This window comes from Zasmidium cellare (genome assembly GCF_010093935.1).
Source record: "Zasmidium cellare ATCC 36951 unplaced genomic scaffold M409scaffold_9, whole genome shotgun sequence".
NCBI classification, from domain to species: domain Eukaryota; kingdom Fungi; phylum Ascomycota; class Dothideomycetes; order Mycosphaerellales; family Mycosphaerellaceae; genus Zasmidium; species Zasmidium cellare.
This window is the reverse complement of record NW_022986953.1, coordinates 295,205-310,316: the sequence shown is the minus strand read 5'-3', so window position 1 is coordinate 310,316 and position 15,112 is coordinate 295,205. Positions and strand designations below refer to the sequence as shown.

Genomic DNA, 15,112 nt, shown 5'->3' with positions numbered 1-15,112 from the left:
CGTCATCTTCTTCTCATTCATCGTCCTCCGACTTCGTCATACTCTTACAATCTCATCCTTCTCTCCACAATCACCGACTCTCAGCCTCCTTCTTCGCATTGTTGTACAGCTCCTCGACTTGTCCACTACGCTTCTCCAACACCTTCTGGATATCCGCGAAGGTGTCCTTGGCCAGCTTCTCTGCTTCTGGACCTTGTGACTGAGCGACTTCTTGTAGCTTCTGGAGTTGAGGAAGAATCTGCGAACCACCTGGCACTTGTTCGATCCACTTGCTGAGGTTGCCAAAGGAGGTGTTGCCAGCCTTTGATTTCGCGCTGCGACTTCTTGTCAGTATGTTTTCATCAACCTTGGGGAGGATCTACGAACCTGTCGATGTAGGATTGGAGATCGCCCACATTACCCGACTGCGCCGCATTCTTCACTTTGTCGATTGCTTCGATGATGTTGCCCTTCTTGAACGTATCGATGTTCTGCTCTACCAGCTGCTTGACTTGTGGGTTCTTCTCAAGCAGAGGCTTCACCTGTTCGTAGCCCTGATTCCACGCCTGCTCGCCCAGCTTCTGCAATTCCTTCACCTTTTCCTGAGTAAGCTTCCGCACTCGATCCACAGTGTCCCATTTGATACCCTGGTTGATCACATCACGAATCTCGTTGTAAGTATCTTCGACCTGCTTCTTGGCTTCAGGGCCAAGGTTGTCGCCGAATTGCTTAAGTTGGTCGAAGGAGCCGCCGAGTGATGATTTGAGTGAAGGATGGTTGTTGAGGATATCTTGACCTGCGTCCACAGACAGAGAGGCGAGTTTGGAGGCGTACTTGGAGAGGATTTTCCAGACGTCTGAAGCGGCTTCCGTGTTGAGGCCTTTGCTGGTAGCAGACCGCAGCTCGCCGTAAGCATCCTTGACGATGTTGTCTACCTCCTCGCCGTGTTTGTTGCGGATGATGTCCAGGTCCTTGAACACCTTATCCACGTACTCTCTGCCGCCAGGTATCCAGACGGCGTACTTGTAAGCTTGTTGCTTGAGGGTCTCGATCGCTTCACTGGGTTCCGGGGTGTTCTCTTTGAACTGTACTTTCAACTGCTCGGCAGTGCTGTCCAGGTAGGCTTTGGTCTGCTTGACAGATCGTGCGGCTTTGCCCACGCCACTGAATTGGTACCAGGCAGTGAAGACAAGGACTGAGGCAATGGCACCACCAGCTGCGCCAGAGGCGAGAGTGGAGGTACTGCTACCACTGCTGCCACCGGAGCTGCTACCGCTGCTGGATGAGCCGCCATTGAGGTTGGGCTGGCCGGGTCGCTGCTCTTGTGGTCGAGGTGTGTCTGCGTAGCGGCGAACATTACGGCGGGCAGCTGGTGCATTCACGCGTACACCGCGTGTGGCTCGGATGGCCATTCGTTGTGAGTGCATCTTGTTGGGTTGGAAGCTGGTGGCGAGGAAGTCGTGATGTGGTGGCGGTGATCGAGGTTGTTGAAGGGAAGATGGTGGCAGTTGAGGAAATTTGTGTGTGAGCTGTTTGTTCAATGGAAGTAGCTTCCAGGTCTGTTTGATCGAATATTGGACTTGACGGTTTCTGGCGTTGCCATGCCGTCACGCCCGGAGTGACGGCCGAAATCGTCATCTTTGAAAACGCCCGCTTCGACTCGAAATGGGTCAGGTGGACCTGATCCTCCTTTATCCTTCTGTTCTATCATCAAGGACAGTCTTTGATGATGCCAGAGGACCTCGATGATGGAGATGCAGATGGAGAATGGTCGGTAGCTGAAGCTGATGATGACAGCTCGAACACCCATGTCGACCTCAGAGGACGCCTACCACCGTGAGCATTTCTCCAAACAAGCAAAATTCACAATCTTACCAAAAACCGTCGTCTCATTCCTCGCCATCCATCGCCCAGCCTTATCCCTCACAAACGTAAAAACAACCGTATGCTTCCTCGTCACAGACCCCGCCGTCCCTTGCGAATTCGCAAACGCTCGCGCCACTCCGGAGGACAAATCGATCTCCGTCTCAACGACCGGTACGCCCAGCTGGAAATCGGGATTCTCGGCGGCGGTGCTCCTGAAGCCTTCGGCGAGGTCTGCTTTGGTGTTGGAGGGCAGACGAGGCTGTGAGGAGCCCGCCACGATGAAGTCGTCCGCGATATATTTCCATCCAGGCGCGGCGTCGAAGGTGCGGTCGTTGACGGATTGTGTGACGGAGTGGATTACCCATTCGATGTGCGAGCGTATTTCGGCGCAAGTGCGTGGTTTGATATATTCTTGTGGTTCTAGTTTGGTGCTCTCTTCGGCCTGGATGTCAGCCTCTGGCGTTGGAAATGCTCCTGCTTCTTCCATGTTGGCTGCAGAAGGGGACAATTTTCCTGGGTACAGTCGCGTACACCAAGGACGCGAGAGGAAGGATGTGTCTCAGCCCCCTCAAGTATCTACAATCAAGAGTTTGTTGGTAAGGTAGGCATCGCTGAAATGACTGTATTGGAGTCGCTCTCACCCCCCACGGCAACAAGGCTCGTATTCTCGGAGTTAAGACTCAATTGACTTTTGCTTCGAGGACTTTCATTGGCTGTAGAGATATATCAGTTTAGAGTAAGGACAATGGCGATCAAGACTGCGAAAGTAAGGTAAGGAAAAGATTCTTCTAATACCCTCAAATCCTGAGACGAACCAATCGAAACCGCAGTAGATATTGAAGTGGACAATCAAAACTTGCAACTCCTCATCCGGGTCGCGGTTGTGGTGCTCGAACGATCAATATGTCGAGAGCGACTTGTGTCGATGCCGAAACGTTTCCGGAGGCTCCAACAGGAATCAAGCAGTGCAATCATAACGACCCGTAGAAGGAAGTTAGGCCTGGAGTATTGGCGCCCAAGACTTTGATATATAATTCATCGTCCTCGTTCTTGTAGCCGTCTTGTTTGTACTCGAGCCTCGATGTCCAGCAACGAATAGTAGGTCGAAGGAGAGAAGGTGAGGTCGTATTCAAGTTTTGCTCCTGCTCTCCCGAGTACTCAGTTGACCATCTCTTCACCGACAGGCGTGTCGCCTCAGCATGGTCAGTGACCACCCGAAGACCGACCTGCTTCTCATCCCAGCAGTCGTAGAGAATGTCCATGAGACGTCCCTTCTGTATCGTCGATGTTGGATAAGGTAGAGCATAGAATAGTTGCAAGGCCAGCCCGATGTCTGGGGCGTTGCTAGTCGTAGTGAATGCGGTCAAGTCTGCACTGCCTTCTCTCGACCGCGTCCACTCAATCATATCCCCAAGCGGTCCTTGCTACAATATGGTCCCCGGGAGTGCATCAGTCTTTTCTCTCCAACCCGCTATCACGCTATCGCCGTTGATTTGCAATGCCATTCACCTTCCACTTCTCCCGCACTTGCCGTCGACGCTTTGCACGCAACAACACCACCGCTGCGAAAGTTATATCCTCACTACCTCCGGTGGATAGTTTTCAACGACCTACGAGGAACGCAACTCGACGCCACGGCGGTGTCTTGTGATCAAGTTCGAAGAGTCAATCGCAAAGCCACGAGCATCGTACAGTATGCATTCTCTCGCTTCCTGCTTCATCATCACTGTGGCGGCGATGACCGCGCGTTGTTGATAGCACATAGACATGCGTTGAAGAATGTCTCCGAGCCCTATGGTATTTTTGCAACAATACCCTATACCAATGGCCCCCATGCCGTCATTTTGGCCCGAGACGTAAGCCGTCAGAAGTCCATCCAGCCTGCCCCACTGCTCGAGGAGGGGTAGCAATGGGGGAGGTCAACTGGAAGTTTGGAGCGGCGATAGGACTTAATGGGTTGAAACATCGACACAGGGAAGACCAAGTGTCGACGTGTGTTTGCCTTGTTTTCGAGAATAATTAAAAGGGAAGGGATATCTTCGACGTACCTCTCTGGCTTTCAGCAAAATCGACTCAATCTCCAACTCCAACCCTAGCCGACCAAGCGATTAGCAATCAGCACAATGGCACCATCCTACCCACAACGCAAAATCGGCGAGGATAACGTCTCCGCCCAAGGCCTCGGCTGCATGGGCATGTCCTTCGCATACACTTCCTACGGCGGCTACGACGACGCCGAGTCCCTCAAAGTCCTCACCAAGGCGGCTGACTTGGGCATCACCTTCTGGGATACCTCAGATATATACGGCCCGGCCACCAATGAAAAATTGTTGGGACACTGGTTCAAAGAGACTGGCCGTCGTAAGGAGATCTTCCTTGCAACCAAGTTTGGAAACTTGAGAGGACCAGATGGTTCACCCACAGTGAGAGGAGACCGCGAGTGGGTCCACCAGGCGTGCAAGGAGAGTTTGGAGAGGCTGGGTGTTGATCAGGTGGATCTGTACTATCAGCATCGTGTTGATGGGAAAGTTCCCATCGAAGAGACTGTCAAAGCGATGGTGGAGTTGAAAGATCAAGGAAAGATTCGATACTTGGGCTTGTCTGAATGCTCTGCGGCGACGCTGAGGAGAGCTCACAAAGTGCACCCAATTGCCGCCGCGCAGATGGAGTTCTCGCCTTTCGCGCTCGAGATTGAGTCGGATCAGACGGAGTTTCTAAAGACAGCGAGGGAGTTGGGTGTCAAGATTGTAGCATACTCGCCATTGGGCAGAGGGTTCCTGACTGGAACGATGAAGAGCAGGGATGACTTGGATGAGGGGGACAACCGGAGGAACCATCCGAGATTCTCAGAGGAGAACTTTGGTAGCAACCTCAAGTTGGTGGAGAAACTGACCGAGCTGGCGAAGAGGAAAGGATGCACGACTGGGCAGTTGTGCATTGCCTGGGTCCTGGCTCAAGGGTAAGACGTCTTCCTTCGTGTCTGGCTGAAGGTTTCGTGGCTGATGAAGTGCAGCGACGATTTCATCCCAATCCCCGGCACCAAACGGGTCAAGTATCTCGAGGAGAACGCCGCGGCGGTTGACGTGAAGCTGAGCAAAGAGGAGGAGCAAGAGTTCAGGAAGGCAGTCGAGAGCGTGGGCGGCAGTAAGGGTGCCAGATACCCGGCTGCGATGATGGCCCGGTGCTTCGGCGACTCTCCAGAGGTTTCGGTCGCCGCATAAGGTAGAGTATCGGCACCGCAAATGTGCCTGCAGACGTGGGATCCAGAATGTTTCTCGTTCATGGAGACCGAGGCTGGAACTGTTGCGAACGAGGCAAATCTAGTTTGGAAGGCCAGCCGAAGAGTTTTCGACAGGTAGCTAGAGTTCGCCATACAGCCGGCACCGCAACACCTAAACTCCCACATGTCTTCGATCTTCCATTGAATGCTGCAGATGGCGGAGGTCATGCTCGCTGCTGACCTGCATCGGGGTGGGCTGAAACAGACAAGCTGCAAGTGAGCGCCGAGCATGTGAAGGAGCTGCCAGGACTCTCAACATGTGCGGGTTGTGGAGTCTTATGCGGGTGAGTTTTCTTGAATTTTTCTTCCCCATCTGAATAGGTATTCGCTGCCGTCTATAGGGCTTCTCGACCAGCTAGCGGCTTGTTGTATGATAGTGGAAGCTGCTCGTCTGTGTGATGAATATGGAGAAAGTAGGGGAGAATATCCCCCATTAGCAAATTGTGAGTATCGCATGCTACGTAAGAGGCATTTCACAGCCTCAACGGCGCACGCTGTGAACGGATAGAATTAAGGGTCAAAGACGGACCGGCAGAGTACCAAGCAATGCCACAGAGAACGGTCGGTTTGGAGGGGGTGTTCCTGGTCTTGGAGGCCATGGTCCAGACTTGTCCTCGGCACAAATTATTGGCCAGGAAGAGTGGGTGTAGTGAGACCTTGCATATCAGAAACATCCATCGTGCGACGCATGGCTTGTGGTCAGCATAGCAAGAAGAAGCAAAGGTGTTGGAATCTGTTGAGAGATGCGATCGAAGTGTGAAGGCGGCAAGCGGCTTGTTCGCCGTTGGCAAAAGGCATCGACGACCGTTTCTTAACGCCCAGCGATCGGGCGCTATATTTACCCAGACGAAGCGCTGCTATTGGTGAAATTTAAGTTAGATGAGAGCGCCATGTGTGGGTCCCACAACCGGCTGCAGGTACAGCAGCGGAACAGGAAGGCGCGAACGCCGTTTGGAAGAAGCGCTCCTGCAATACGAGCGCGGTAAAACGTCCTCCTAATCCTCGTCCTCTTCTTCTCCCCTCTACATCAACAACATCCTCGAGAAGTACGTCTCCTCTGCGCTCTGGAAGCAGCGACGATTGGCTCCATCCACCACGCTCTTTGACCCCCGGCTACCACGTTCGTTACACACACCACATTCCTTGACCCCGTCGTCGCAGCATTCCACCTCGCTCGGCAAGCAACAACTCACCTGACGTTTGCTCGCTCACACGACCGTAAGTCTAGTCCTTCGCTTCGACATCTTATCACGAAGCCGTGAATACCCCACCGAATGTCCACATGATCGGTCTTGCAATGGACTTCTTTCAATAGTCCTTTTCAGTCGCATTGCCGCTTTCAGCTGTCGCATTTCTCGACAGTGGACCCCCTTTGACACTCGAACGACAACATCATCGCGACAATCCATTCACCGACTGATACTGACTGGCTGGCCGGCAGTACATCCCCCCAACCCAGCATAACAATCCACCAACATGAAGGCTGGAATCGTTACCGTGTTGGCGCTGGCTGCCTCTGCCAGCGCCCAGGTCCGCCGTGGTGAGCGTCACCACCGCCACGTGCACCCAAAGCGCGACCAGGCTGTCGAGACCCACGTCGAGTACGTGACCGCGACGGCTCCTCACGCAGTTGTCTACGTCGACGGCAATGGCAAGCCAATCTCCACCGCATATGATGGCAGCCCTGCCCCAGCTGCCACTCCTTACAAGGCACCTGCGCCAGCTCCAGAGAAGGAGGAATCCTCTTCGGCTCCAGCACCTGCTCCTTACAGCGCACCAGCTCCAGCACCTTACAGCGCTCCGGCCCCAGCACCAAAGCCTGAAACCACCTCCTCAGCCCCCGCTGAACAGCCCAAGCCAGCTTCTTCATCCGCGCCAGCTGCACCTTCGTACAGCAGCGGCTCCGGCTCCGGCGACTCTGGCTCCGGTCGCGGAATCACCTACTCCCCTTACGTAGCTGGTGGTGGTTGCAAGTCGCAAGATCAGGTCAAGAGCGACATTGAGAAGATCAGCGGCTATGACTTGATCCGTCTGTATGGCGTCGACTGCGAGCAGGTCACCAATGTTCTCGCCGCGGCCAAGCCAAAGGGCATCAAGCTTTTCGTTGGCATCTTCGATGTTACCAATGCCGGGAAGGAGGCCCAGACTCTCATTGACGCTGTCAATGGCGACTGGAGCAGCATTGATACCGTGTCCGTCGGCAACGAGTGGGTCAACGGCGGCAAGGGCAGCGCTGACCAGGTCGTGAGTGCCATCAACTCGGTCCGAGGCCAGCTGAAGTCAGCCGGCTACAGCGGCAATGTCGTCACCGTCGACACCTTCGTCGCCATGATCGCCAACCCATCGCTTTGCGAGGCCTCCGACTACGCCGCCGCCAACTGCCACGCTTTCTTCGACGGTGGTAAGACTGCACAGGAGGCTGGAAGCTTCGTCAAGGACCAGGCCGAGCGCGTCAAGCAGGCTTGTGGTGGCAAGAGGACTGTCATCACCGAGAGTGGCTGGCCATGGCAGGGAGAGACCAACGGCGCTGCTGTTCCAAGCCGGGAGAACCAGCAGGCCGCTCTCAGCGGATTGAAGGAGAACTTTGACAAGGACATCATTCTTTACACCGCCTTCGACGACATGTGGAAGAGCGACTTCGCGGGCAGCTTCAACTGCGAAAAGTACTGGGGTTTCCTCCAGTAGACGAACCTGACGAGCTTACTTTTCCTTCGACACGGTTATGAGTGCGGCCGAGTGTACAAAGGTCTCCGGCATTCTGGGAGCATTTGCATAGGCGGGAAGGCGTTTTTCGACTGGAAAAATGTGCAGGCTCTCGAGATGTACCGATTATCTGGAATCCTCTTTTCAAGATAAATGGGGTGAAGTGGGCTTACCGACGTTTGGCTTCATCCCGAAGGTGCATCTGCTGGCCATGTGCAATGCCTTCTGTACACTAGATGCCTTCATAGCACTAGACATTTTACATTCAATTCTCCCTTTCACTGATGATGGATTGTTAGAAGATGAAGTGCGGTCCAACGTCGATCATGTGTAATGGCTGGGGTCTCCACCTGGGGCGAGCTCCAGCTCCACAACGAAGCTTCCAAACTATGATATCAACCTCACTTCCTGACCTTGATAGATCGAACGAAACCAACATCTTCCTACCGACCGCAACACACCACTTCCCACCACGACGTTCCCAAGACTACACTTCACACTCCTTGTGCTCGCTCTCGCTGCAGCCATTGCCGCACCGCCTCTCATATCCCATCTCACGAACCTCAACACCTTCGCGAGGATTGGCACCTCAGCATCCAAGGCCGTGCGGGCCCTCTCCACGAAGACCACTCGAAACATGGCCTGGCGCTCTAGCGGAGCGACGAACGAAGCCTTGATCGGTAATCTCTCCCAGAATGGCCTCATCACTTCCGAGAGAGTGAAGAATGCCATGAAAGGCGTACGTCCATCAAAACCACTTCCCTTGAAAGGCTTGCATGCTGATTCTTGTACCCAAAGGTCGACAGAGCGCACTACGCTCCCACATCCCCCTACCAAGACTCCCCCCAATCCATCGGCCACCGCGCCACAATCTCCGCCCCGCACATGCACGCCTCCGCCGCCGAATCCCTCCTCCCGTACCTTTTCCCGGGCGCCAAAGTCCTCGACGTGGGGTCCGGCTCCGGGTACCTCACGCACGTGCTCGCGGAGCTCGTGAAACCCGGCGGGAAGGTTGTCGGGGTCGAACATATCCAGGCGTTGGTGGAGATGGGGCAGAGGAATACGGGGAAGAGTGCAGAGGGGAGGGAGCTGTTGGCTAGTGGGGCTTTGGAGTATCGGAAGGCGGATGGAAGGTTGGGGTGGCCGCAGGAGGCGCCTTATGATGCTATTCATGTTGGGGCTGCTGCGGCGGGGCATCAGGAGAAATTGATTGAGCAGTTGAGGAGTCCGGGGAGGTGAGTTTCGGGGTGATACATATATTGGCAGTGGTGGGAGTGCTGATGTGGATTCTCAGGCTGTTCATCCCTGTGGAAGAGGCGTATAATCAACATATCTATGTGGTGGATAAGGATGAGCAGGGGAATGTGACGAAGAAGAAGGAGTATGGTGTGCAGTATGTGCCGCTTACGGATGCGCCGCCTGGGGATTGAAATGACATGAGACTTGGGTTAGAGAGGTATGCGCTTGCCAGTTGCTGTGATTAGGCTGGACCTATGGGAATTGGGCAAGTCGATAATGAAATGGTTGAAGGGATTGGGCTGACTTCGTTTGTCTCCGATAGCTACGTTCCTATCGCCTCTCAATGGCTGCAGCAATCCCACCCGTTGTTCCTCCGATGGCATGATCGTCTTCAATTCAGCGCCAGGAGCTCTGGATTGGAGGTATTCGCATGTCGTCCAAGATCTGGAGCACCTTCACGGTGATGCAGCCACGCTTGTTGAGCTCAAGCTCTGCCTGAGCAAGATACGGCTTTGCCTTCGCCTCCATCTTGTCTCGTATCGCATTGGCTCTCTTGTCCCACTTCGCCTTCTCCTCGTCAGATGCATACACGCCCGGACCCCCTTGACCCCGATTGCGGGACAACAGCCGCGCAACCCAGACCCCATCCTCTTCGACCAAATGGATCCAACCAACATAGCGTCTTCCGCTCACCCAGAAACAGCCCACAAGTGCCATCTCCAAGTCCCTGATACGAGCCACCGTTGCCGCCGTCCACGGACCCCGAAACTTACCTGGCTCTGCGCCCGGTTTTACGTACCAGTAGAACTTGTTACACGCCCAGAACTCTTGTTGCATGTCCTTGCTGACTGTGCGGCAGGTCTGGGAGAGGCGCATAGCAAGTTCCAGGACCTCGTCATGCCTGCCTATGCTGTGCACGATGCAGATGCGCTGCTTGGCTTGAAAAGGTAGGTAGGAGTACACCTGTGAGTATATGTCAGCAGAGGCTTCACCGTGGTGGGTATTGGGTCGCACCCACATGATCTCGCAACCCCTGAGGAAGAGAGAGGAAGGTCGTCTTTGGCTTGGGCTTGGATTTGGAGGATGACGCCGTGTTTTTGACGATAGGTTGCAGCTTTGGCTGCACTGCCGTCGTCAATGGCGGTGCCATTGTGGATGTTGATGCTGGTGTTGATGTCGATGTCGAGGTGGAGATGGAGGAGAGAAACTGAAGAGATGGAACAGTGAAGCTTTAAGCGGAAAGAAGCACACAGACCATGAGTGAAAGTGAATATTCCCATGTGAAGCCGATGAGGTGAGCTAAGTTCTTTGAAGTCTCGAGAGACCAAACGACAGGCAGCGACATCCTGTCTCTTGGGAAGTAGTGAAAACATCCGCATAAGGACTCCGTTTGGCAGTCCCATGACCGGGGGCGTCTCAGAGTATTGCATGCTTCTCGTTGCTGATGATGGGCTTGTGTGCGTTGCGATAGCGGACGTCGCTGGGTCCGGCTGTCGAGGTTTGTGTTGATATAGAGAGTGCCGAAGGACATTTGGTCGTGGCGAGACAACAACAACAAAGATAGCCGCATCGACGCGTTTCGTTCGATCTGCGCCGTCATATCGACTAAGTTCATGAGGTTTGATCGGATCTTTGCAACGTTCGGGATCTCTTCCATGGCAGCTAACCTTAACACCGACTGTTATGGACAAAAATGACAAACCGTACGCCGTAGCCGGAGAGTATGAAACAGGACTCAGTAGTAAGCATTGAGAAAGAAAATCCTTGGTAGGGGGTATCGTGGCTTGAGAAACCATTGGGCAGACCGCAGCCATTAGATCAGCTCGAAGATCTCGGTCCCAGCCTTTGGATCGTCCATTGCTTCGCCGTCCATATACCCTTGCAGATAGCATTCGCCAACCAGTTGAAATGGCTGTCGTTGAGCAATCTCGGGCGAAGATGAACCATCACCAGGGCCATCGTCTTCGCAACGCCGAAGAAGATATGGTACCTTACCACCATTCAACACAGCAACCAGGTCGCCTTCTCGCGCAGTGTGAGGACACAATCCTTTGATACCAGTTGTTGTGGTGAAGAAACAGGGAGGATGGCATTTGATTGCACCTCCAGTGATCTGCGCATATCCCTCGTGCGTACGCAGATGGTCTACGAGACCTGGCATTTCCGTCTCTGGCGCATCCAAGTATGTCCCTATGCCGTGCACTCGACTGGGCGAGCCAGTATGGAAGACGGCTACATGCCCTACAGGATCGAAGAGTCTCTCGTATGGTCTGCGAAGGGTCGCGTGTGGCGATGTAGGCTGGATAGCGCTATAGTACGGAAACGGTACGATGCTGTCGAGAATGTCGATTGTGAAGCCTCTCAAGAATATACTTTTCGACGCGTTGTTGGTCTGCGACAGCAATGTCTCGTCAGGGATTGTTTCCCTTGATGCGCGATAGGTGGTTGTTGGCGACAAGCCTAGTGTAGCCTGGCCCCAAATACTCTTGCCGTCATACCACAGAGACCACGATGATCGTTCCGAGCTGGAGCTGCTAGGAGGAAGTGGCGACAGCTTTTGCCAGGTTCGTCCTACAGAGCAATGAATCGCAGAAAAGATGCGCAATGACCGTCTTGAAGAGATCCACCACCGGGTGAATTCGCGAAGTACGTCGCCTACGGCTTTGGTGTAGTCTGGACGCAGGGCAGTGTTTGAAGATGATGGGATCAAGCTCAACAGGGCGTATAGCTTGTCGCGCGGATCTGTTGCATCAAGCTCGAGACCGGCGATGACGATGTCCAGCACATCCGCCGTCGGTGGCTTTCGCCGGTAGCCAAAGCGTTTCGGTGCCGAAGCATTATCTGACATTGTCAATTCGAAAACGTCTGAGAACAAAGTCGACATCATCGTTTGGTAGTCATGCATAGAGGACTGCGAGCGGTGTACGCCCTCGTCCGCCTGAAGTACTGAAGTCCAAGAGAGGGCTCGATCACCACAGAATACAATGGCTTTCTTCGCGTTGAAGACCTCTTGGAGCACCCAGACCCTGTTGAACCATTCATTCTTGAAGAGGGCAGAGGAGGCCTGACCGTATACTTGAGGCAATCCTTTCCACAGCGTCTCCCGATCGAGAGGAGACATCTTATCTAATGAAGGCTCTGGGTAGCCGGATGACGATTCATCGTTGTTGACGTCGAATATCTCTCGCATGTTCGACATGTCGTCAGGCGAGAGCATCAAGTCTGACAGCCACACGATGACTTGCGATGCCGCAGAATATATTTCTTTCATCATCTCCACTTGCACAGAGCGCTCTTGTTCGTCGCTCTGGTTGATGCAGATAGCATCAATCCACAAAACCCGAGGAAACATCTTTGTGCTTGATCTCAGTCGCAGTAGAGCTCTGTGCAAGTTCGCCGTGACCTGAAATGGCCGACCGGAGACTTCAATCGTTCTGAGGTCTAAAGCATCGCCCCAGCAATAGGACAGAGCCTCGAATTGCAGATGTTCGACCGAGACAAGTTGCATGTGTTCCAAGGTACAGCCAATTGTGCTTCCTGGCTCTCCGTCAAGTAGTCGCAGAACACGAATCTCCTTTTCTTTCAAAGGTGCATATAGCGCCTGGGGCATATAGTTGGCGTAGCTTTCCAAAGGACTGACAGGACCTCTCGAAGATGCTGATACCTCGCCAAAAATCTCGATATTCGCTTTCAAGACGTTGTTTCTCCAAGCAACGAAATGAGTTTGCGGCAGGATTTGAATAGTATCATTCACTCTGATAGTGCGAACGGCAAACTTCTCCAAGGCATCACCGGGCCACGTCCGAGTTTGGGTGAATGGCTTGGGGTTGGCAATCCTGTTTTGAAACGCGTGCCATCGCTGGCGAAAATGACCTTCTGGTGCAACGATTGCAACATGGAAGAAGCTCCCGCATACTGGGTTTTCGTGGCTACTGAAGCCTGCTGAAGTTAGTTCCCGGACTAGAGTCTGCCCTTCTGGACCTGCCCTTTTGTGTGAGTACCTTGATCATGGGAGGTCACATTGACGGTGATTCTCGTGACTCTGGCGAAGTTCGAAGGGACGGTGAGCTGCAGATAGGCCACTTCGTGACATCCCTCGCAGTAGGTCGCAGGCGTGAGTCTCCTCGCAGTCGCTGTCACCACAGCCGTGGCGTCTCTGGAGACGGCCATGACATGCAATGCAGTATCATCGGCCACTGTGTATCTGCGAAGCCTGCATTTTCCCGGGACCTTCACCGAATAGCGCGCACAGAAAAGGAGCGCATGCCATTCTGGTCCAGCCAAACTCTATCAACTCCTTTAGGAGAGCCAGCACGTGGCGAGAGCCTCATGTGACGATCTTTTGCAAGGCACAGCAATATCAAGCGCCTTTGTAATGGTAGCGAAGTGTGGTAAGAAGACGACTGTCATGAGAGGTGATGTTCCTCTCCGGGTTCAGCCCGACGTGCCGAAACCGACAGCCCGGTTGACGACACCTCCTCTTCGGCGTCGCAACAAGGCAAGTCGTTGTCTTCGCCGCCACCCCCCACACATCATCCACCACATCATCGTTATCACGCTATTCGCCCTCGTATCGTGTCGAGCATGTGCAATAGGAAGAGCTCCAGAAGCTGTCGATATGGCGTGCTCTCATCGCGTGCTTTGCCCCACACGCCAGACGGCCACATGCTCAAAGGACGGCGTGGATGAGTTGCGAGCACCGCATAGTTCGGCAGCAGTGATGATAAAGGCAAGTTCGTCCATATAGTCTACCCCTCTCCTTCGTCTTGATTCTGTCTCTCCAGCATTTCTTATCATTAAAAATGGCACCTGGTATTCTTTCAGACGATATTCCTCTCCGCTCTGGAGCCGCCGACAATGGCGACAAGAGTTATCCCAAGCCATTGAGACAGTCTGGCGCTCTGGAGAGCTTCAAGTATGAAGATACCACTCCTGTTATCGGACGTGAGTTCTTCAACGTCAACATCGTTGACGACCTCTTGCACGCCGCCAACGCAGACGAGCTCCTTCGAGATCTCGCTATCACCATCTCCGAGCGAGGCGTCGTCTTCTTCCGCGCCCAAGACAACCTGACCAACGACCTGCAGAAAGACTTCGTCCATCGCCTCGGTCAGCTCACTGGCAAGCCCGCAGACAGCAGCCTCCATATCCACCCAGTCTTGAACAATACCTCTGAGTTTGGCGTTGGCGACGCCCAGATCAGCACCATCAGCTCCGAGCAGCGCAAGCAGCTGTTCAAGCACGAGTTGCAAAAGAACAAGCGCCGCTACGACGCCGCTCAATGGCACAGCGACATCCAGTTCGAGCCAGTCCCGGCAGACTACACCTCCCTGCGCCTATCGAAGCTCCCCAAGACAGGGGGCGACACCCTCTGGGCGTCGGGCTACGACATCTTCGACCGCTTCTCCAAGCCCTATCAGAAATTCTTCGAAGGCTTGACCGCGACGTTCTCCGGCGACGGCTTCATCAAAGCCGCCGAGGCGGATCCCGAGCGCGTGAAGATCTACACTGAACCTCGAGGCAGCTCCAAGAACGTTGGAGGTGGACTTACCACAGTGCACCCCATCGTGCGGACGAACCCCGTGACTGGATGGAAGACCCTTTTCGCGATCGGTCCTTTCCCCAAGCAGATCAACGAGCTGCACCAAGATGAGTCGGAGAAGTTGTTGGCTTCGTTTAAGAATGTCATCTATGAGAATCATGATATTACTGTGAGGTTCAAGTGGAGGAATGAGAATGATATTGGTGAGTGGAAGTACCATCAAACGAAACTTGATCGTGACTAATGATTTGCACAGCAATCTGGGACAATCGCAGCGCTTTCCACACTGCTACTTTCGACTACGAGGGTCTTGGCGAGAGGTTTGGTAACCGAGCCGTGGGCATTGGCGAGGCACCATACTTGGACCCGAACAGCACGACCAAGAGCGAGGCGTTGGCAGCGAGACAGTAGAGCTGCTGTCAAGCGCGACGTAAATTGACCAGATATAGAAAGTTTGGATCTGAATTTATGTATACTTTTTTCATGTTGAATGGAGACACTAT

General features: G+C 53.8%; 8 protein-coding genes across 8 annotated transcripts; 4 read left to right on the top strand and 4 right to left on the bottom strand.

Moving 5' to 3' along the window:
- Window positions 1-70: 70 nt before the first annotated feature.
- On the bottom strand, window positions 71-1,406 carry M409DRAFT_20041 (uncharacterized protein; the record flags this gene model as incomplete). Its single annotated transcript, XM_033805202.1, has 2 exons — window positions 71-314; window positions 367-1,406. The coding sequence occupies 2 exons, from the start codon at window positions 1,404-1,406 to the stop codon at window positions 71-73; spliced, it is 1,284 nt and encodes a 427-aa protein (XP_033670516.1).
- A 390-nt stretch (window positions 1,407-1,796) lies between these two features.
- On the bottom strand, window positions 1,797-2,332 carry M409DRAFT_20040 (uncharacterized protein; the record flags this gene model as incomplete). Its single annotated transcript, XM_033805201.1, has 2 exons — window positions 1,797-1,807; window positions 1,855-2,332. The coding sequence occupies 2 exons, from the start codon at window positions 2,330-2,332 to the stop codon at window positions 1,797-1,799; spliced, it is 489 nt and encodes a 162-aa protein (XP_033670515.1).
- Window positions 2,333-3,968: 1,636 nt separating this feature from the next.
- M409DRAFT_20039 (uncharacterized protein) lies at window positions 3,969-5,066 on the top strand (the record flags this gene model as incomplete). The annotated part of the gene is made up of 2 exons (XM_033805200.1): window positions 3,969-4,804; window positions 4,859-5,066. The coding sequence occupies 2 exons, from the start codon at window positions 3,969-3,971 to the stop codon at window positions 5,064-5,066; spliced, it is 1,044 nt and encodes a 347-aa protein (XP_033670514.1).
- Window positions 5,067-6,601: 1,535 nt separating this feature from the next.
- M409DRAFT_20038 (glycoside hydrolase family 17 protein) lies at window positions 6,602-7,810 on the top strand (the record flags this gene model as incomplete). Its single annotated transcript, XM_033805199.1, has 1 exon — window positions 6,602-7,810. One exon carries the CDS (start codon window positions 6,602-6,604, stop codon window positions 7,808-7,810), a length of 1,209 nt encoding a protein of 402 aa, XP_033670513.1.
- Window positions 7,811-8,465: 655 nt separating this feature from the next.
- On the top strand, window positions 8,466-9,258 carry M409DRAFT_64697 (uncharacterized protein; the record flags this gene model as incomplete). The annotated part of the gene is made up of 3 exons (XM_033816191.1): window positions 8,466-8,567; window positions 8,627-9,063; window positions 9,123-9,258. The coding sequence occupies 3 exons, from the start codon at window positions 8,466-8,468 to the stop codon at window positions 9,256-9,258; spliced, it is 675 nt and encodes a 224-aa protein (XP_033670512.1).
- A 205-nt stretch (window positions 9,259-9,463) lies between these two features.
- M409DRAFT_20036 (uncharacterized protein) lies at window positions 9,464-10,217 on the bottom strand (the record flags this gene model as incomplete). Its single annotated transcript, XM_033805198.1, has 2 exons — window positions 9,464-10,030; window positions 10,086-10,217. 2 exons carry the CDS (start codon window positions 10,215-10,217, stop codon window positions 9,464-9,466), a joined length of 699 nt encoding a protein of 232 aa, XP_033670511.1.
- A 663-nt stretch (window positions 10,218-10,880) lies between these two features.
- On the bottom strand, window positions 10,881-13,237 carry M409DRAFT_20035 (uncharacterized protein; the record flags this gene model as incomplete). Its single annotated transcript, XM_033805197.1, has 2 exons — window positions 10,881-13,006; window positions 13,069-13,237. The coding sequence occupies 2 exons, from the start codon at window positions 13,235-13,237 to the stop codon at window positions 10,881-10,883; spliced, it is 2,295 nt and encodes a 764-aa protein (XP_033670510.1).
- A 632-nt stretch (window positions 13,238-13,869) lies between these two features.
- M409DRAFT_20034 (uncharacterized protein) lies at window positions 13,870-15,020 on the top strand (the record flags this gene model as incomplete). Its single annotated transcript, XM_033805196.1, has 2 exons — window positions 13,870-14,812; window positions 14,866-15,020. 2 exons carry the CDS (start codon window positions 13,870-13,872, stop codon window positions 15,018-15,020), a joined length of 1,098 nt encoding a protein of 365 aa, XP_033670509.1.
- Window positions 15,021-15,112: the final 92 nt, after the last annotated feature.